At 43.0% G+C, this 22,733-nt stretch overlaps 1 protein-coding gene across 4 annotated transcripts in view; it reads left to right on the forward strand.

The window, feature by feature from the left end:
* Positions 1 to 22,733, forward strand: part of jmjd1cb (jumonji domain containing 1Cb) — a 162,187-nt gene that overhangs the window by 135,406 nt on the left and 4,048 nt on the right. For 3 of the 4 annotated variants that reach the window (XM_039787520.1, XM_039787522.1, XM_039787523.1), the window contains 17 exons: positions 629 to 791; positions 3,515 to 6,047; positions 7,000 to 7,201; positions 11,213 to 11,427; positions 12,077 to 12,229; positions 13,432 to 13,521; positions 13,869 to 13,993; positions 14,689 to 14,923; positions 15,124 to 15,341; positions 15,630 to 15,986; positions 16,452 to 16,620; positions 17,323 to 17,413; positions 17,613 to 17,743; positions 18,918 to 19,040; positions 21,347 to 21,486; positions 21,608 to 21,775; positions 22,522 to 22,653. In XM_039787520.1, coding sequence (XP_039643454.1) covers positions 629 to 791; positions 3,515 to 6,047; positions 7,000 to 7,201; positions 11,213 to 11,427; positions 12,077 to 12,229; positions 13,432 to 13,521; positions 13,869 to 13,993; positions 14,689 to 14,923; positions 15,124 to 15,341; positions 15,630 to 15,986; positions 16,452 to 16,620; positions 17,323 to 17,413; positions 17,613 to 17,743; positions 18,918 to 19,040; positions 21,347 to 21,486; positions 21,608 to 21,775; positions 22,522 to 22,653 — 5,245 coding nt within the window. The remainder of the gene's footprint in view (positions 1 to 628; positions 792 to 3,514; positions 6,048 to 6,999; positions 7,202 to 11,212; positions 11,428 to 12,076; positions 12,230 to 13,431; positions 13,522 to 13,868; positions 13,994 to 14,688; positions 14,924 to 15,123; positions 15,342 to 15,629; positions 15,987 to 16,451; positions 16,621 to 17,322; positions 17,414 to 17,612; positions 17,744 to 18,917; positions 19,041 to 21,346; positions 21,487 to 21,607; positions 21,776 to 22,521; positions 22,654 to 22,733) is intronic. The other variant, XM_039787521.1, reaches the window with a different exon arrangement.

Raw genomic sequence — 22,733 nt, forward strand, 5'->3', positions numbered from 1 at the left:
ACATGTGAACAGCTAAAACAATGTCCACACATTCACAGCATTAGTTGATGCTCAGCCCAGCAGCATTAGAAGCTAGTCAGTGAAGACTCCAGTGTGGGGATAGTCTCAGCAAAAACACAGGGTCAGTGGGAAGACGAGGCACTCCTTTTGTCTTAAAGGTGGTTCAAAGAAGCACTCTGGAATTGCTTTGCACATTTGAACAGCATGCCCTTTCCTTTGTAAAGCTGGATGTGTTTAGAGAGCCCACACAGAGTAGTAAGAGAGCTGAGTTAGCCCTGAGACACAGACTGGCAATGCCAGGTCAGTCAGACAAAGTGAAGTGGCACTAATCCAATATTAAAGCAGTTCTGACAGAATGCTCTTTGTTCATTCAGCAGCCTGTGCTCTCCTTATGTAACCACCAGCCATTATTTAGACACCACTGAATACCCAAACACACAACATCGCTCCTCTCTCTCATTAGCCTAGTTATGTCACGTTCATTCAAATCTGCTGAACAGCCATTAATACCATAATACCCTGCAGATGGCCCAAACCGGTCTGTTACCTCAGTGTAGTTTGACGAAATATATGGTGAGACCTTGTGAACTGTAATCACTTGTTAAATGTTTGACTTGTCTGTGTGCAGAGATGTGGATAAGAAAGGCTTCGTGGACCCAATCAGGACGTTGACATTGGCCCAGTTGAAACAGGAGCAGACAGACAGGAGTCGAACCCCCACAGGGAAAGACGTCCACCTACACCGCCTCTACCTGGACCCCCACTGCAAGGCTCGCCAGGTAAATACACAGGTACACTACTCCACTTATATATTATTATTATTATTATTAGCAACATTATGGTTATTAGTAGCAGTAGGACTAATAGTAGTGTTACACAACATGTTTGGCTGTGTGTAAGTGTACTTTTTCATAGATAAGCCCGAATAAATACTTATTATGTTAAATAAAAAATACAAAAATGGATACAAATAATCACACCTACATGAACTGAATATAATCAAAAAGACTGATAGATGTAAAAGATGTAAAAACTTTGTAGATAGCAGCATGTATGTGTATATGTATATTCAATTCAATTCAATTTATTTATAGTATCAAATCATAACAACAGTTATCTCGAGACACTTTACAGATAGAGTAGGTCTAGACCACACTCTATAATTTCCAAAGCCCCAACAATTACAGTAATTCCCTCAAGAGCAAGCATTAGCAGTGGCTGTTGCGACAGTGGCGAGGAAAAACTCCCTTTTAGGAAGAAACCTCGGCAGACCCAGACTCTTGGTAGGCGGTGTCTGACGGGGCCAGTTGGGGGTGTGATGAACAGTTGCAATAATAGTCACATTAAAGATAATGGAACAGTGACTTCGAAGGTAGTTGCGGGATGTAACGTGGCGCTGCAGCTGGGCATTGCAGGGAATCGCAGAGCATAGCTAGGCGAAGAAGACACATAAGGACTCCGGGGAGTAAACTCCCCAGAGCTAGGTTAGTAACAAGCAGTTCTGGGACAGGATGCATACAAAAGGAAACAAGTGAAAACAGAGATGAGAGAGCAGCTCAGTGTGACATAGGAAGGAAGGAACTTCCCCGGCAGTCTAGAATTATAATAGCATAACTAAAAGAGGCAGGTTAGCTTAGAGAGAGGTGCCGGATCAGCTTGAACTCTCCCCTGCCGGATCGGGCTGTACTGGCCTGCCTCCCTCTATTCTCACTATATTATTGATTATATGATAAATAAATCTGATGACTACGAAGAGGAGCAGGTGGGCCCGGTTAGGTGGACGCTGAAAGCAGGTGGGCCGGGTTAGGCGGACGCTGCAACTCCTCACTCCCTAACTATAAGCTTTATCAAAGAGGAGGGTTTTCAGTTTACTCTTAAATGTGGTGACGGTGTCTGCCCCTCGAACCCAGACTGGAAGCTGGTTCCATAGGAAAGGAGCCTGGTGAAGGCTCTGGCCCCCAGTCTACTTTTAGAGACTCTAGGAACCACAAGTAACTCTGCATTCTGGGAGTGCAGTGCTCTAGTGGGACAATAAGTACTAGGAGCTGTTCTAGATAGGATGGTGCTTGATCATTTAGGGCTTTGTAGGTCAGGAGAAGGACTTTAAAGTCAATCCTGAATTTTACAGGAAGCCAATGCAGAGAAGCTAATACAGGAGAAATATGATCTCTTTTCTTAGTTCTTGTCAGAACACGTGCTGCAGCATTCTGGATCAACTGAAGAGTCTTAAGGGACTTATTTGAGCAACCTGACAGTAGGGAATTACAATAGTCCAGCCTGGAAGTAACGAATGCATGGACTAGTTTTTCAGCATCGTGTTGAGACAGGATATTCCTAATTTTGGCAATGTTACGAAGATGAAAAAAGGCTGTTCTTGAGCTTTGTTTTAGATGGGCGTTAAAGGATATATCCTGATCAAAAATAACTCCTAGATTTCTGACAGTAGTGCTGGAGGCCAGGACAATACCATCCAGAGTAGCTATATCTTTAGATAATGAAGTTCGGAGGTGTTTAGGGCCCAGCACAATAACTTCGTTTTGTTAGAGTTTAACATCAGAAAATTGTAGGTCATCCAGGATTTTATATCTTAAATGCATGCTTGAAGTTTAGCTAACTGACTGGTTTTGTCTGGTTTGATTGACAAGTATAATTGGGTGTCATCCGTATAATAGTGATAGTTAATTGAGTGTTTCCTAATAATATTACCAAGAGGAAGCATATATAAGGATAATAGAATTGGTCCAAGCACTGAGCCTTGTGGAACGCCATGGCTAACTTTAGCGTACTTGGAGGATTTATCATTAACATTAACAAATTGAGATCGATCAGAGAAATAGGACTTAAACCAGCTTAGTGTGATTCCTTTAATGCCGACTAAGTGTTCCAATCTATGTAACAGGATTGTATGGTCAATAGTGTCAAATGCAGCACTAAGATCTAGTAAAACGAGTATGGAGACCTTTGTCCTTTGTCTGCAGCAGTTAGAACGTTGTTAGTAATTTTCACCCGTGCCGTCTCTGTGCTATGATGCTTTCTAAATCCTGATTGAAAGTCTTCAAATAAACTGTTGCTATGGAGAAAATCACATAACTGATTAGCAACTACCTTCTCAAGGTATAGTTGCAACTACCTTCTCATATATATATATATATATATATATATATATATATATATATATATATATATATATATGCATGCTGATATCTACAGCATTTTTATTATTATTATGACATTGTATCGATCTGTATGATGGTTTAAAATTACTCTTATTGCCTTATTACTAAGGATCATTTTCTTTTGAGAAATATTAATCTGCCTTTTTTTGAGTTACAGCTGTCCTGGGTGACTCAACTGTCAAACTGGAGATAAACACCACAAACTAGTTGACATCCAGTGTTAAATTATCAGCTCCATATATTGGTCTACATGTAAATTAACTGACCTAAAACATAATGCAGGAGCGCTGCAATCTGAAAAAAGCGGTACTTAACAGTGTTTGCATTTTCATTTACAGGATGCGATTCAGGCAGCAGACCGAGCCAGTAAATACAAAGAGGAGAATCGGCAAATCCTGAAAGAGAGCATCGAGGTCGCTCCCTTCACCGCTAAGATCCAGCGCTCCAGTGACCCTGGGATGGATAGGGACCGAGAGAGGAGCAGAGATCCAGCCTTCCCTGTGCGGTTACCAGCTCTTGCCTCCCCAGGCCCCAAGGCCGGTCACATCCATCCCCACGTCATCCAATCAGAGAAGAGCAATTACTTCACCACGCTGTCCAACAGTGTAGTGAATGAGCCTCCAAGACTTTACCCCTCCAAGGAGCTCAGCTCTTACTATGAGAAAGTGTCTGGCGGAGCTCCAGGGGTTGTGGCCAGTGTCGGGGCCACTGTGCCAAGCCAGGGAGCTCTGTCCCTGGGCAGCTATAGCTCCAAAACCTCTCTCTCCAAGCCCCCTCCCCTCATTAAGCACCAGCCAGAGGGAGGAGAGGGTTTAGCAGGGAAAATCACTGAGCAGCTCAGCCAGCAGGTGACACTAGTCCAACAGCAGCATTCGCACCACACAGGTATAGACAGGATAGAACGCCGCAGCCCTGCCATTTCTCCTTCCTCCTCTATGTCTCTGTCTTCCTCCTCAGCACCCAACCACCACCACCATCACCACCACCAACAACAACAGCAGCAGCAGCAGCAGCAACAGCTCAGGGCAATGCCATCTCTCCACCGAGCACCTGTGTTCCATCCGCCCACACAGCACGCACTAGAACGCAGAGAGGCTGTGGAACGAGAGAGGGAGCGGGAGAAGGAAAGAGAGAGAGAGAGGGAGAGAGCAGCTTATGGTGGACGTCTGTCTCCGCCAACACTCACACCCATCCAGCCAGTTAGCTTACCGGCAGCTGGTAGTAAAACTTCAGCGGAGCAGCAGAAGCCCCCCACGCTGCTACCGGAACTCAGGGACGTCAAAGGTCATGGAAACGCTGCCGTCGTCACCTCTGTGGCGTCGGCCATCAGTGGGGAGATCATGACTTCATCTACAGACGCGTGGAGAGGTGGAGAGATGATTCAGGAAAGACGAGGCTCATTCTCTGGAGAGAAAGGAGTGTCAAGGGGCAAGCCCCAATCCGCAATGGCATCAGTCATTGTGCGTCCATCGACATCTGTTAAGTACGACAGTCCTCCTGGTGCTAACAAATCTGGTGCTATGCTCCTTAAAGAGCTCCCCCAGGGGAGGTTCTACCCATCCAAGCTTCAGGGGGAATGCCTCAGACTAGGGGAGAGTGTTAGAGAAGCTGTAGCTGGCAGGGTTATCCAACCCAACTCAAACCTGGACGACATGTGTGTCCAGTATAAAAATACTTACATGCGTGGCATGCAGGGAACTATGGGGGCCAGTATCACAAACTCTGTGTGCAGGACTGCTATTTCAGCCGCATCAGCTTTTGGCGTACAGAGTATCAGTGGGACAGCCATCTCTGAGCTGGGCTACTCTGTCTCAGCTCGAGGAGAGATCTCACCCCATAGCGCTGGCTTTTGTGCCCGGGTGCTGAGCCACTCAGGACCAGGAGAGTACCAGGAGGGGTTAGGCTCACGCAACACATCACCAGGGGGGTCTCTGCCTCCCTCTAGTCCAGCAGGGACACCCCAGCCCAGTCCAAGCCTCACCCCAACACCTTCCTCCATTTCTGGCTCCAGTCAGCCTTACTCCTCCTCCTTTGTCCACCTTAAGAAGCACAAAGCGGCCTTGGCTGCCGCCCAATCCAGAAGCAACTTCTCCACTGCTCCAACATCCATCGCAACTGGAAACTGTTTCCTACCTGTGGATTCAGTTGACAAAACTCCTATTCACAACTCGCCCCCTCCACCCCCCAGCCAAGCCTCATCGTCTTCGGTCGACAGCAGTAGCGGCAGCTCGGCAAGTGGGAGCACAACAACGGGCAAGTCCAGTCCCCTGCCCAACGGCCAGAGCTCTGGACCAGCCTCAACAAGCAGTGGGCAGCCCAGTAACTACCACAAGCTGAAGAAAGCCTGGTTAACCCGGCACTCAGAGGAGGACAGGAACACAACTGCCACTATATGCTCCACCAGTACTAAACCAGAGAAACTGCCCAGCACCACCACCACCACCACCACCAGCACAAGTAACACCTCCGCCATGGCAGAAATGATCAAACCCTGTACAGTCAATCTCAGTGCCTCCACCTCCAGTGAGGTGGAGATGAGCAAAGAAAGTGCAAGCAAAGTGGAGCGAGAGAGGCAGCTGGAGGAGAAGGGGGGAGGAGGAGGAGCGGAGGAGAGGAAAGCAGCTCCCTCATCAAGGCGAGGGAACAAGCGGTCATACGAGTCGGGTTCCGAGAGCGGGGGAGATGACTCCGACGCCAGTGAGAGCAAAATGGAAGGTAGAGCCAAGCGTCAGCCTAAACCCACCTACAAGAAGAAGCAGAATGATATGGCCAAGAAGAAAGGAGACAACGAAAAGGAGGAAGATGACGTGAAGCCCAATGGCATCTTCAGATCGGCCCGAGAGAAGACTAAACTCAAACTAGCCAGCAGCAGTAAGTCTGACAGCCTTGTCTAAATAAGTTTCCCAGGATTAAACACAGGCTAGCGATATTCTGTGTTAATTGGTCTCTTCCCTACTCTGTCTGTGGCTCTCAGCCCCAAGCCTATTGGTTCCAAATAAATGCATACAGTAAATCCTTTAAAAACGCATCAATTTATTTTAATTTTTTTTAATATATATATATAATATATATTTTTATATATATTTTTTTTAAAGCTCAGTAATTTTCTAAACAGCTGAACACTGTAATTTTTAACAATCTTTACTCAAACAGGAGTAAATTTGGTGCTCTAGTGAGTATTTGTGGCAGCTGGACTGTGTGTGTGGGATTGAGTCAAAATAAACTAAAGTGTGTGTGTGTTCATTGTAATGAAGAAACATGTCACCCAGTGCAACAGTGTGACTCAATGTGTTTTTAGTTTTTGGCGCTCTATGGCACAGACCTTTTCTGATTCTGAGGAAGAAGAGCTACATTATCAGACTTTGATTCACACAATAGTCGTTCATAGATGCATTAACTGATCATACCTACTACGCCTACTTTACACAGCAAGACGTGTCACCTTTTACCCCCATAAACTTTTACATAAGAATTCTTTGTGTATCTCTAATTTAGTATTCTTGGAATTAAAAAAGAAAAGAAGTGAAAATAGTAGATTTAATCTTCCCACATCTTTATTGCTGCCACAGTGGTGAGAAGAAACACATTTCCAGAATGATCTTGTCGTGTAAAAAGTAAAGAGTTGATACTGAATTGTTACATGTACTGTATGTTTGAATGCAAAACTTATTGGGTACGTGAAGCTAAAAGTGTCTTCTGTCTTTTGGTATTTTTTATGTTATGTTTTGATGTCAGTGACACCAGGTTTATAAGCAACTTTTTATTAATCCTAATAAAATGTAGGTACTGTCAGTAGCTTGATATTGCTCACCACTCTTCTCAGATGGGATCCCCCGCTCTGTCCTGAAGGACTGGAGGAAGGTGAAGAAGCTGAAGCAGACCGCGGAGTCTTTCCTGCAGGATGACTCGTGTGCTGAAATTGGACCCAACCTGCAGAAGTGTCGGGAGTGCAGGGTGGTCCGCAGCAAGAAGGGAGAGGAGCCGACACATTCTCCTGTTTTCTGTCGCTTCTACTATTTCAGACGGTAAAACTTGTCAACTTTACATTTTTTTCTTTCCCTAAACGTTTCTGAAATTTGCCGTAATTCTGATGATCTTCACTGTGACTGTTAGACATTACTACACTTACAATTGCAGCTGTAATAAGCCCCCAGTTCCTCCTCAAACACAACCTTAGATACTTTGCTCCTTTCATGTAGAGGTCTCTAGACCATGCTCTTTAATTTACAGAGACACAACATGCCCCCATGAGCAAGCACTGAGCAACAGAGGCAAGGAAAACTGCTACTAAGAAACCAGTCCTTACCAGTCTTTTACCCTTTTCTGTAAAGAGAGCAAACCTTGGAGTTCTTGTTTTAGAGAGTACATGTCAAAATCGAATAACACAGATGGAGAGAGCAGAGAGTTTTCACCAAAGATTCTGCCCTGGCAAAACACAGATTATTAATGATATGGCTTGTACAGTATGTACTGCCTCTGTCTGTGTTTCTCGCTCTCGCACACATTTACTGTGAATGCACATTAAACACACACACACACACACACACACACACACACACACACACACACACACACACACACACACACACTTGAGTTGGATAAGCAGCAGCTGCAGTCTGGGGTCTAAGAGGGTAAATCTGCCAAAGAGGATTTTCTACTCTATAATCTTTTCCTCGCTGCAGGACTGCTGCTGCTTTGGCAATCGCTCCGTCTCCCCCTCCCCTTCTATTTCTTGCTCTCTCTGTCACCCTATCTCACCTCCTCCCTGTCTGTCCCAGTAGACTGGGATTTTATAAACCGATTCACCTGAGCTGACTGGGTTGTCTGAGGACACCATAGACAAGGGTGGCTTTACAGAGAGATGGCTCATCTAGAAGCCAGTAAATCAATACATATGCCCTACTTTTTGACACATGAGCATTATATACTCATGTGGATTACTCATGGCCTTTCCCATTTCATAAATTTGTACCTCCTCAACTCCTTGATACTACGGCTTGTGACCCAGAAATCGTTCTCAGCACGCCATGTTGAAGGACGTCCCAATTCCTAAGATCGAGCATCAAGGAGGCTCCTCCTCAGAGTTGAAATCGAGGATACACTGATGTATTTTTGCAGAAGACTTTTCACCCGCCGCATGTAAATGGACTGTATTTAAGGGTGAGAGTGTAAAAGGGTGAGAGAGAGAGACAGAGAGAGAATATCCGCGGCTCCGTGGTTAATCTAACGTTACGGATCGGGCCGGTCAGATTTTACTAATTATTATTCTGATTAATAGCGAGTGGATAAAATAATACACAATCAACAAGGAAAATATAATTAACTTTCTCTAAAACAGTGGTTCCCAACCTGGGGTTCGGGCACCCCTCAGAGGGGCGGCAAAGAACCCAGGGGGTGCGCAAGTCTTTATCTGGTTGAGGTAAAAAAATATATATATATTTGCACATCTTAAACAAATTATGATAATACACTAGAATATATAATGTATACAAAAGTCTGTATAAAAACTATATATTTTTGTTCTCGCTTAAAATTGGAGGCAGGCTACTTAGTAGGCCAAACCTCCGGGACCTCTTAACCTGGGAAACTTGCTGTGATCAGGTCAGCTGCTAGCTGCTAGCATCCTCGTTTTTCCTGCCGCCACGGCATCACTATTTTATGAATGAAACATGGTGGAGAAACGTAAAAGTGCTGATAACTGCTCTGTATCAAAAAAGAAAGTAAGGCTCTATCTCGAGAGTTTCCTCAACTTCAGTTCCTGGGGGGGGGCTCAGCTTTTCTTAGACATGAGTAGGGGGGGCGCCAAGGAACAAAGGTTGGGAACCACTGCTCTAAAAGATGAGCATATCAGAGCTTAATTTGTAAGATTGTCTGAGAGACGCTCGAGAAACAGCAATTTAACAGGACTATTTCAGAATCTAAAGGTCTAGTTCTGTTTACTCTTTCCAGTTTATTACTACAGTTAGTTTTGCTGCTTAAATATCTGACGATATCAGCTGCAGTGGCATTTCTGCGTGCGTGGAAACTTTTACAAGCAGCATCTCTAATCATTAAATAAATTGTTATAGAAAACACTATACATTAATACAATACATCATTTAATAAGCAACAGAGCCTGCAGGGACAGCCGAGGGCCAGTTAAACGTCCATGCAGGTCTCTAAATCGGAGAAAATAATTCATTCAGGTGGTTGGAAGGTGGTAGATGTTAAGCTTATTCGGATAAAGAGCTGATCCACGCAGATAGTGCGTTTGTGTGTCTCTAATATATGCCTAGCCTTTATATTTGTATAGTTCTTTTCATACAAACATTTGTAGTGTTTTACACTACATATATACCCATACTGTGTATGTAGGCCATAGGCTATTATAAATATACTGTATACAGTAGGCCGTGTGTGTGTGTGTGTGTGTGTGTGTGTGTGTGTGTGTGTGTGTGTGTGTGTGTGTGTGTGTGTGTGTGTGAAATACAACAAATAAAAACATTGTCATCCACGAGATCATAAAATGACCGAGATCATAAAATGCAGCATATGACAAAACCGTAGACAGCTGATGCAGTGATGCTGCTCGTCATATTTAATTGACAGCTCGGAGGCAGAGATGTCTCGCGTTTGTTAAATGGCTGTTGCCTCAGCTCCTCTCTCCTCGGGGCTCTTCCTTGACTCCTCGGCTTGAATCTCCTGTGGGTGGGACTAAGACACGAGGAGGGGAATCGAGGAGAGGAATCTGGGATGCACAAAATGGGAAAGGCCCACAGTATACCCCTCATATAGTAATATTCGCAGGTGCCGTCTCCACTGCATCCCTTGAATATGCAGCCGGTGTAAGGATTGTTGGGACTGTGTTTTGCACTCTTTGTGACTTCCAATGGCTGCAAGATTTTGAAATGAAATATAAATATGGGATGAGCAGGACAGCAGCATATATATTTATATTTCATTTGAAAATCTTGTACTATTTTTTGTAGTACAATTTGTCCAATTTCTGTCAGATACAGCATTATAATCCGTATCGGTCAGACAACTACAGAGTGGTGATGTAAGTTGACAAACGCAGAAGCTACATCCAATATTTACCACAGTTTGACTGGTGATGTTTCTCAATCTCCCTTTCTGGCAGCAGAATAGTCACTTTGCCTTTCCTATTTTTTATGAAGAAAAAGTAGTCATACAGTCGGTCTGCTTGGCGTCAGCTGGAAATGTAATAAGGTGTGTAGCACTATTAGCTTTTCCAATTGAGCAGCACTGTGAGGGCTTAAATATTCAAACAGCAATTTAAACAGCATACAAACGTGTGTTGTGGTGCATCAGCCCGGTCTCATGGCAGTTCGTGTAAATGTGACGTTATTTGAATCTATTGATACGTGTTCACGGAGACGTCGGTTTTTACGTGGTGGACAACACGAAAATGTGAAGTAATGTATTTCAATGGGAAGCATATTTTGTGGCCACAGCACGAAAATGGTAGGGAGTAATATAAAACGCCGAAAATCCGCGTAGGGAGATTGGTCGGGGTGGTGGATGGGTCAAACAACACAGGACTCTCACCCGGGCGAGTGGGGATCGCGTCCCGCGTGGGGCGTTTTGTCCCGCGTGTTACTGTGGCGCGTCTCCCGGCGTTTAAGGTGCCCTTTCCCCGTAATGTTTTTCCTAAACCCAACCTCCGCCATCCCGTTATTGTGGTGCGTCCCCAGTGGGCCGCCTTGCGGGCGCCTCCCGGCTTATGGAGCTTCCTTTTCGGCCGCCTCCCGGCATCCTGAACCCCGAGAAAATAACGTGATATTTACACGTAAAAAACGAGAAAAACGTCTCTGTGAACACGTATAAATAGATTAAGAATAACGTTGACATTAACACGAACTGCCAGGAGACCGGGTTGGGTGCATAGTGTGCAAAAGAGGCTTTCATTCGTCTCCATCATGCTGTATGAGTCCCGAGTTGATATTTTTTATTATTACCTTCTGTTATGAAGGATGCTTATCATATTTATCGACTTGTGTTATTTGTGTGCTAATAATCCATTTCCTCCCATCCAGGCTTTCCTTCAGTAAAAATGGAGTCATCCGGATGGATGGCTTCTCCACTCCGGACCAGTTTGATGATGAAGCACTGGCCCTGTGGGTCCCTGGGCTGATGGAGGAGAGCCACCTGGACCAAACCACAGCCAAGTACATCCTCAGCTTCATAGGAGACAAGTTCTGTCAGATGGTTGTGACTGAGAATACTGCAGCCACCTGGGTCAAGAAGGATGGTAAGCTGTCACACACTACATTTACATGCACACCAATATTCCGCTATTATTATTACGTATTCCGCTATTATTATTACGAATATGATACAAGTCATGTAAACAGCATATTCCAGTTGGATATTCCTAATAAGGCCTTTTTCCAAATATAGCATTTTCTGATTAAGACGTGGGATATCGCGGTATTATTCGGGTTTTAGATGCATTCTTTGGACATTAATACAGCGCATTTGGAATATGCGTCTCAATCAGGATTTTTACCACCGTTTACATCCTCTTGTCTGTTTACAGTTTATGGTCAGCTCTATGCGTTGCTATGGTTACTGTACACAAACCAACCAGCCAACAGTTTGCAGGGCTGCAGACCCGATAAGGAGAAACGCAGCTACTTTTAAACATTATCAAAGATTTGGATATCAACAGGTTTTTGGATAAGTACACATCGCTTTGCCGACCTTTTCAAGAAGCTGGTTGAAGGAGTGAAAGAGGGACGCTGTGTTCGCACGGTCCAACAAGTCTTTCATTAGCCATGTAAACAGCTTCTTTTTTGGAATAAGGGCAAAAACCTGAATATTATGTGCATGTAAACGTAGTCACTGTAATTAAATAACCCTAAGTATGTTTTTAAACATCCCATTTTTGTGTGTTTCAGCCAAGCTGGCGTGGAAGCGAGCGGTGAGGGGGGTGAGGGAGATGTGTGACGCCTGCGAGGCAACACTCTTCAACATCCACTGGGTCTGTCAGAAATGTGGCTTCGTTGTCTGCTTGGACTGCTACAAGGCCAAGGAGAGAAGGAGCTCCAAAGGTCAGTTGTGTGTATGTTTGGACAGTTAGCAGCCAAGTGAGAGGCTAGACGAGCAAGCTAAACAGGGATTCTTGCATGCACTCATATCTCAGAAAGCCAGTGAACTGACTGCTACCAGTCCAGCCAGGATAAACCCCACATCAAAGGTAGTCTCAAAGATCATACAGTGAGTCTAAAATGTCAAGTTGGACTTACTTCTTTAGAACACATTTTTTTGTCCTGTACTTTTCCTTTTTTTTATTGGCATCCTGGCTTGGTTCAGGTTCGAGACCCCCAAAAATGTTTTTATACACCAAAAATTGGAAACCTAAACCCAAAATCTGAGCCTGAACACTACCTGACAAAAACTTCTGTTAAACTGTTGAGCCAAAGTTCTTTTTCTGACTTGTTTGCGGCATGCAAACATGTATTTACAGTAACCAGACTATTACAATGCAAATACACAAGTACAATTTCCTGCATAACCTTTCCCAAGGTAACCTGTTTCCTTATGTGCATGTAAACATAATGTTTTTGTATGCAAGCTACATCTGTTATTCATGTAAATCAGCATTTAGTGAAAATAAAGTTCAAGAACCACTGATCTGATTTAAATAGGAGAATGCATTGCCAGATTCATTTCTACAGACAGTGAAGAACTGAACAGCACTGACATCATAGAACTCTCAGTTTGCTGCAGGCTAAAGCGTGATTTATGCTTCTGCGTTAACTGGCTACGTAGGTACATGGAGATACCGACCCTACGACGTGCACCTCTCAAAAAATTTAACTACACGTCGCGGCGACGCACGTCGCTCGGCCGTGGAGTGGTAGCGTTGCATTTCTCCCCCGACTCATTTCCTGGTTCTCCTTCTCCATAAACAACATGAAATCAAGGAGAGGGTTCACTTCTCCTGCTCCAGATCTCCCACCGTGGTCAGAAAGAACAGGGGAGACACTTTGGTTCTCTCACTAGGACTCTAGAGTCACTACTCCGAAGCTAATCACCGTCACTCTCTCACTCACTCTACCACACTCCCCACGCACACACACATGCTGGCCCTGCTATTAGACTGACGCACACACCAAGTATAAACTTCAGGCCACTTACGTAGGCTACGGAGAAAGCTCTTCGTGGATCCTCCGAAGAACGGAGAACACAATTGCATGATAATTGTGATGTTTATACAGCAACTGACTTGTGTCTCTCTTTCTGTGATCAGATAAAGAACTATACGGCTGGCTTAAGTGTGTGAAAGGCCAACCCCACGATCACAAACACCTGATGCCCACACAGATCATACCTGGCACAGGTACAGTACACACTCTACCTCTCTTTATCTTCCTGTTTACACCGTGTCTGCATTCCATGGTCCTCTGTATCTCTTTGCTGCTTTGTCTTGCCATTTCTTGAACACACATACAGTAGACTAGTGTGTCGCTGATGGGTTAAAGATTGATAGTGATATTTTTGGACTGAAAAAAAGCCAACAAAAAAAACATGTTTTGTTGTTTATTTTGGGTGATTAGCTCAACCAGTGGCAGGCATTGTGTTACTGCATTAATGCAATAACTACTGGACCATGTTCCATTTTAATAAAGGTCCAGGTTTTTTTTTTCTGAAATGTTTAAATTCCGCCCCGTCTTCTTGATGTTTCAGTGCTGACAGAGTTGGTGACTTCCATGCACTCTCTGAGAGAGAAACACAACATCAAATCCCACTGCCCCTGCACCAACAAGCAGAACCTCCTCACCAAACTACCAGCCACCAACGGAGTCTCACAGGTACTACAGACTATTCCAGCTCCTGGGCTAGGACACTGTGTCACAATTATTTATTATTTTATTATAATTACCGAATATGTCTGTTGTAGAGGGCCATAACAAACGTTATGATATTAGGTCTTAGGTACTGTACCATGAATGGCAGGTTGACTCAATGTAAGTCTTTTATTCAACCAACAGGGCAAAACTGTATCAGCACAAGTCAAACATGGGTAAACCCAACATTTGAAATAACGTTTAATAACTAAATTTAGTTTTGTCCTGTTGTGTGAACAGCCACTGTAACTTAGAAATACATTACAAATTATTTGATGAGTCTCGCTGCTTGCAGTGTTGTTATTGATGCTTTAATGTGCCATTATCCATTTGGAGCAGAGGGGACAAATGAAGGCAATTAACTGCTAAAACACCAATACACTTAGGTGTAAACAAGTTATGAAGTTTTGAGTTTGCATTTTATTAGCTTTATACATGTATACATCCAAAATATGTCTGTGAATTGGATTCATAGAGTACTGAATACATCAGGTACAGTAGTTGTTATACATGTTGTAGTACAGGATCTGGAGGATGAGCACTTGAAACTTTTTTAAAGTAAGAAACTTTATCACAGTTTCGAGTGACTTTTCACCCTCTCTAACCCATTGTCAAGTTTGATCTTCTGTTAACCTTTAACCGTCACCTTTCTCTGCCAGGTTCTGCAGAACGTCCTGAACCACAGTAACAAACTGTCCCTGGTGAAAGCTGAGCCGGGCTCTCAGCAGAACTCTGACCAGGGAGGAACCAAGGCGGAGACTAACGGAGGGCGCGGTGGAGGAAGCAGTCCAGGCAGCGACGCAGGAAGTGCTCCTGTCACCCCGCCCGAGTCCCAGTCCCCTCTGCACTTCCTGGCTGACCTGGCAGAGCAGAAATCCAGGGAGGAGAAGAAAGGTGAGGGGAAGGAAAGTCATGAGGTAGTAGAGGGATTATGGATTGTATTAGGTTTTAAAGTTGTAGTCAGTACACTTGTAATCATTCAATATTATTTAAGGTTTCTTCTAAATGATCCTGTTCTCTAATGAAGTCATTATGTATATTTCACCTCCAGATAGTGTATAGTTAGTAACCTTTTCCTCCGCTTTTTCTAACAGAAAACAAGTCTGTGCTGCTTGGTAAATCGGTCAAGGAAGACAAGGACGGGGACAGCCTGGAGGTCCTGCAGCAGTGTAAAACCACCTCACTGGTGGCGAATAGTACAGAGCAGGGCTCCACACTCAGAGATCTGCTCACCACCACAGCAGGGAAGCTGAAGCTGGGCTCCACCGATGCAGGAATTGCCTTTGCACCAGTCTACTCTACTGCGTCACAGGTACACACATTGGCACGTTTCTGATGTAATGTTGAACATTATTGGTTTGTCGCTGTTTCATCTGCTTTGCTGCCTAGCTAAAGTATACCCCACCTGAGTGGTGCTGTAAATCAAATGTGTGTAATATATACACAATGATAATTCATTCTACAAAGGCAGCAACATCATTACACCTGTACCACCTAGTCCTGTCAATACACACTGCAAAGTTCAGCTTCAGTTTTCCAAATTTTGAAAGAAATCTTTTTAAAATATCGTTTCTTCCTCTTGCTTCCTCTCTTTCTATAGACTGGGAAAGGTGGGAGGACCATGCCCAATATCCTTGATGACATCATTGCTTCAGTAGTTGAGAATAAAATCCCTGCCAGCCGCCAGAGCATCACCACCAAACTGTCAATTAAGCAGGAGCCTGTCGCCCCAAGCAACAACAACAACAACAACATCCCTGTCCCTGCTATTACTGAGGATGCAAAACCAGACAGGAAGAAGTCAGCGCATGTTACTGCAGCAGTGCCAGAAGAATCAACCAATCAGTATCCAGATATTCCCCACTGCTGGTTAAACAACAGACGGTTACTGTGGCTCAAAGATCACAGCAACCAGAACAACTGGAAGCTGTTCAGAGAGTGCTGGAAACAAGGACAGGTACGCATCAGTCCTACTTACACTAGCAGCAGTAGTATCCATTATAGTCTATATCCACGATATTCCACTGCCATTATTGCTCCGGTGCTGCCAGAAATTCCGCCGGATGTCCTTCTTTTCGGCCAGATGTCCGTTTCCTTCAGTTTTCTTCTGTGGTAGATTTGTGAGGACTATGGTTAACTGCTCCTCAGATCTCTGCAGGGTAAATCCAGACAGCTAGCTAGACTATCTGTCCAATCTGAGTTTTCTGTTACACGACTAAAACTACTTTTGAATGTACACATGTTCCACCAAAACAAGTTCCTTCCCGAGGCTATTTTGCAGAGGCACCGTGGCTCCGTTTTTCATCCATCCCGGAATGTTGTGTGGACTAGCCATAGCCATAGTAACAGTGCTGTATCAATAGCGGTTAGTAAAGTCATTAGTGATAATGACAGCCATGTGAATGGTTTTGTGTTTGTCCAGCCTGTGTTGGTGTCAGGGATCCATAAGCGACTGAATGGCGGCCTGTGGAAAGCTGACTCCTTCAACCAGGAGTTTGCAGACCATCAGGGAGACCTCCTGAATTGTAAAGACCAGGTTGTGTCCAACTCTGGGATCAAGGAGTTCTGGGACGGATTTGAGGACATCACTAGTGAGTTCACGTCCACCTGGTTTCACCGTTTGATTGATTAGAAAGCTGCTTACACACTAGGGCTGGGTATTGTCACTGATTTCCTGAATCGATTTGTTTCAGATTCACAAGCTCCAGATTCGATTCACGATTTGATTCAATAACATTTTGATAAGAGATATTTCAGTTGCAAAACCTATTTTACTTGGATATGAAAGAGATTCTGCAAATGTACAAGGTTCCCTCTAACCTGTTGTATTATTAAAAGTATCAATGTTTACATTAAGAATTAACCCCAAGGCAGTCACATTAATGTTCTTTTTATTTAACATGAACATATTACAGTAGTCAACCCAATAAAGTGCAACTCTACAGACTCTTGTATACTCGAGTCGAGTATTGAGTGACATTTCATTCAGATATATTGAGATGAGAGTCCAAGGGACCCCTTTCATAATAGCCATGCCAGTTTTTGGAGTGTTTTTTAACCCCCTCTCCCCCTTCATAGTTGGTACCACTGGATTATTTATATCTTCTAGAGTCATATGATACAGACAGAGATTGATTCTGGATTTTTTGAATCAATACTGGATCATTCAAATGAAAATGAAAAACCCAGCCCTATTACACACATCAGTGACATGAGAGGATGTCACCATGAACCAGGAAACAGTGATAAACAATTATTGATTCAGTCTAACTAAAGTCTTCTTACCGGTTCAGAGCGGCCCAAGTCCAAGGATGGAGAACCTATGGTCTACAGACTGAAGGACTGGCCGTCTGGAGAGGAGTTCATGGCCCTCATGCCCTCAAGGTACACATACATGATACACACCTAAACATCTTAATATCACTCTGGTACCTCTGTGCTGTTGAATCTCAAGCTTTACAACCAAAAACATAAATGCAAACCGTTGCTAAAAATGCTCATGGTAATAATGCATTTCTTGAGCAGAGGTCTTAAGATGCATACAATGATTGTGAGCGCATCTAAAAGAGGTGTTTTTTTGCAGGTATGATGACTTGATGAAGAACCTGCCCCTGCCAGAGTACTCGGATCCAGAGGGCAACCTCAACCTGGCCTCCCACCTGCCATCTTTCTTTGTCAGGCCAGATCTGGGGCCGAGACTCTGCTGTGCCTACGGTACGGAGGACATTTTACACCAGCAATGATTTAACTAAACAAAATGAACTGCTTTTTGTTTTAAAAAAGCAGTTGAAGACTTTGTTATTTAACCCTTGTGTGGTCTTCCCATCGACTATGAACTTGTTCTTCTTCCAGGTCAAAATTGAAAATGTACAATTTGTTTTTAATTTTTAGACGTTTTTGTCACTTTTTTCGATGCTTTTGACGCTTTCTTTTTCTAAATGAAAAGCTTAATGTTAAATCAAAATCTGAAAGGTGAATCTTAAAATGTCAATGTCAAATTGACACAAAAAACATAAAATTCAAAAGATAAAATGTCAAACTGAAAATTATAAAGGGGAAAGGCTAAAATAAAATGATTTCTTTTTTTCTATTTGAGATTTTAATTTAAGTATTTCCATTTAAGCTTTTACATTTCACATTTAATTATGGCATGATTTTTCCTAGTAGTGTAGTAAAATAATACTATTTCTAATTAAAATAATACTATTTTTAATTTGAGCTTGCTTCATTTTCTCTTTGGACTTTCAATTTGAATTATGAATAAATATTCCCTCCATATTTTTGGGCAATTTGGTTGGAAAAAAACAACATATTTCTGTATTAATTTTTTTTGAAAATGGGTCAAATTTGACCTGGGCAAAACACCACGGTTAAACAGGCATTTAGTTCAACAAGCGTTTTTATGGCTGTCTGATTTTATGTACCCATGTTTTTCTTTATATTCCTTTGTCTGTTATTCATGGCATTTCATTTTATTGTGAAACACTTTGTGATTTTTATCTGTGAAAAGTGTTGTATAAATCAACTTTATAAATGAGTAGTTTACCAAGTTGAGAGTATTCGTAGCCCTGCTCTAGAGTTGTCAAAACTGGCGTGACTGATGCTGTACATATACAGTACGTACATCTGACAAACATCTGGATACTGGGTTTGACCTATTGGTTGATTGAACTATCAAATCATTGTTCTCCTCATATACACCTCAAATACATGTCTGCAGTTGACAATGATTTGATAGTTATCTGATCACCAAAGAGAGTACATTTTCTACTGTTGCATTATGTACACCCTTTAATGTTGCTGTCCATATGTTTCCATTTAAAATGCTCTGCAGATAGAATCCTTCTCTGCCCTTCTTCTTATGATTCAGTTGTATGTCTCCCTGTAGGTGTAGCTGCTTCTCAGGACCAGGACTTTGGGACTGCCAACCTCCATGTGGAAGTCTCCGATGTCGTCTCTGTGCTGGTCTATGTAGGAGTAGCCAAAGGCAATGGAGTCCTGTCCAAAACTGGTAAGGCTTACACCAGTCAATTAAATGATCAACTTAAACTAACAACAAAGTATTCTCAATAACCATGTACAAGAGCGAAATGATAACAATGAAGAGAGAGGAGAAATGAACAAAGGGAGCAGACCGGGTTGAGAGAAAGGTGTTAGACCTCATCCGCCCTCTTAATCTAAATAAGAGTAGCCAAAGACAGTGATGTCCTGTCCAGTGGCGTTAAGAAAATACGCAGGCGGCTTCAACACACGCAACTAAATACAGCTGTCAGCACTCATTGCGACTGCAGAATCTTGTAAATGTTTTCAGTTACAAAAGAGTGACAGCTACATTCTACAACCATAGTGTGTACCTGAATAACTGTTACCTATAGACCACTGTTCTCCTCCTCCCCACTCACCATAATTAACACCGGGATTCATAAACAAACACTCAGGGCCAGATGTACGTACATTTGCGAATGTAGCGTTATCAGCACCGTGGCCAACCCGCAGAAAGCGCACGCTGTGATACTTCAGCTTACGTTGTATTTACCAAACCTGCAGTTCATCGGGTAATCAGCGCCTTTCTCCGCCCACTATACCGTAGATTGCGCTGTAGCAAAGCGTTAGGTACTGGTGCTATGATACGGCTGAGTGCAGACTGCCATATTCCCACTGCTGATGCTATGACTGTTTGAAATGATCCTGATGCCAATATTTGTAATGTAGCGAGGAGTTTAACAACTGCTGGAATGGAAAGTGAACGCTGAGTCGGAGATATGATGTCATCTTTGATTTCTTCCAGTAACTGTAATATTGCATGGCTGCTTAATCTGTAACGCTTCATGATTTCGTGTTCATTCAACTGAAAAAGTGTGATCCTTGTGGCAGCTCGTCTCCTTGGCCTATGTCTTCGTCTTGCTCAGATTACTGCTGCCATTTCACCATGAGGTATATGCCAGGAAACCCGCTTCCTGGTTTACACCTGCTTTTAAGAGGCAGACAATTTTCACCGCAAAATAGAGGCGTGCTTTCACGGGCGGTTTTTGTACATACAGCGGAATACTTAATTAGGCACACTTTACGCTTCCCCTCCCATCTCTTTATGGGAAACTCCCACTTTCCCCTTCACCCTCCCGTGAATGCATATGTATGACACGGAAAAGCACAAATTGCCATTTTCAGTTCCTGCGACAGGCAGTCTGCTCTTTTACCTCAGTGTGGCCTGTTAGTTCATACGTTGCGAAACAAATACGCCTGAAGTGGGCGCAAAAGCACATCTGGCCCTGACTCTCATCACTCGTCGTCCTTGGAAATATCCAAATACTTGTCTTCAAAGAGTTTAATTGACTTAACCCTATTAACACTATCACCTTTGTATATACTGTTGTGGACTTGCTGATTTAGGTGTGTTTATGGGTCTGTGTATTAGAGTAACAGAAAGTAACAGTCTTCTACTGACTAGTCCTTAATGGAAGAAACATGAGAAGTTGGAACACAAAAAAACACAATTAAGTACTAGCTAGATTGTCGAAATAGCATTCTCAGTTTCTTCTCGTGTTCTCCTTTTTTGTAGCCTTGCCTTACTAGAAAACATCTATTTTATGAGTCAATATATCAGGCAATGGGCCTGTAGTTTGAATCATCATATAAGTAAATATGAACATTTAGAGATTGAAAAAAGTTACTGTTCATTTCCAGACAATAATTAACATTTGGAGTAAAGTACACTATACAGTTATGTTTGTGTATTATGGCTCCTTACAGCGGTGGAAGAAGTATTCAGATACTTTACTAAAGTACTAGTGAAACACTGTAGAAATACTCTGTTACCAGTAAAAGTCCTGCATTGAAATTGTTACTTGAGTAAAAGTATGTTAGTATCGTCAGGAAAATGTACTTAAAGTATTAAAAGTAAAAGTACTCCATGCAGAAAAATCCTCCAATTTCGATCCAAACAGTTCTGTCAATCAACTAAGTGTTTAATCAGCTGATCATTTCAGTTAAATTTATAATAAAACAAATTTTATAAACTACATGTGTTTTGTGTGCAAAAATCTTAATTTGTAAAGTAACTAGTAACTAAAGCTGTCAGATAAATGAATAAAATGAATTCAAAAGTAATGGAAAAGTAGAAATGAAGTAAAAATCCGAGCAAAAGACACGAAAGTCAGACATGCTAAAAGCATGAAAGACATTAAAAACTAAACAAAAACAAGTTTAAAAAAATAAATAATAATATTTCAATGCAGCCTTAGAAACATGAGAGTGTGTGTGTGTGTGTGTGTGTGTGTGTGTGTGTGTGTGTGTGTGTGTGTGTGTGTGTGTGTGTAGGAGTGTTGAAGCGCCTGGAGGAGGAGGATCTAGATGAGGGCGTTCGAAGAAGGCTCAAAGACTCCAGTGAGACCCCCGGGGCTCTGTGGCACATCTACCTCAACAAAGACATGGACCAAGTCCGAGAGTTCCTGCACAAGGTCAGCACTCTGATGAAGAGGGTTCACATGAGAATGCAGTAAGCTGCACTAGTAATATTGACCTCACTAACACCTCTCTCTTCCCCCACTCACTCACCAACCACCACCTCGGCTCTTTAAGGAGCAGGGATTGGACGTGTCGCTGGACCAGGACCCAATCAGAGAGCAGGGCTTGTACCTGAGCAGGAAGCAGCGTCAGCGGCTGCTGGATGAACACGGAGTCCAGGGCTGGACTGTAGTTCAATTCCTGGGAGACTCTGTACTTATCCCAGCAGGGGCCATGCACCAGGTATATAGAATGTTCACAACACAGACACACACACACACACACACACACACACACAAATTGCAACAAGAAATCTCAGATGCTTTAGCAGACAGCAAGCTTTGCTGCGCCCTTGTTTGTTGTTCCGTCTGTAATTTGTCTGTTCTCGTCCTTTTTTTTTTGTCTGTTTTATTCTTTTGAAGATGTGTTTATTTTATAGCTGTATGATATGTGATGTTATTGGACAAAAAAAGCTTTAATGTAAATGTGACTTGTACAGTTTTTAGTTTTTTTTCTTTCAGTAAGTGGTTTTCAGTTGTAATATAGCTCTACTGTGATGGAGGATACACACACACACACACAACACACACACGCACACAAAAACACTATCCTTTAAACAGTATAACTGTGTTCAGTTATGATGCACAATACTTGATTGGCTCATAGGCACTTCAGGTACTGCACATACAGTTTGAAACGGGAGCTTCTGTTCCAGCAGAATGCACACCACAACACTGACATAAATATACATATGAATAAATAAAATAATTTCCACATGCCATTCCCCCCTTTCATCAACCTAACACACACACACACACACACACACACACACACACACACACAACACACACACACATACATTGTTGATCATTTCATGGGATTTATTGAAAATAATTTATACCTAAAGAAGATGACATGACCCTTTGATTGTGTCCACTACTATCAGTGATGTGTCCTCCCATCCTCTCCCCGTCCTGTCTGTCTGTCAGGTCCAGAACCTCCACAGCTGTGTCCAGGTCATCAATGACTTTGTGTCTCCCGAGCACGTGGCCAACTCCATCCACCTGACCCAGGAGCTCCGGCCCAATAAAGAGGAGGTCAACTACGAGGATAAACTACAGGTAATGGACCACAGCTCAATCCACTGTCAGTGAACACAACATTGTTAGAACCCTTTTCTGATGTATGATGATTCAGCCTT

This window comes from Perca fluviatilis, chromosome 21 (assembly GCF_010015445.1).
Source record: "Perca fluviatilis chromosome 21, GENO_Pfluv_1.0, whole genome shotgun sequence".
Classification (NCBI taxonomy): domain Eukaryota; kingdom Metazoa; phylum Chordata; class Actinopteri; order Perciformes; family Percidae; genus Perca; species Perca fluviatilis.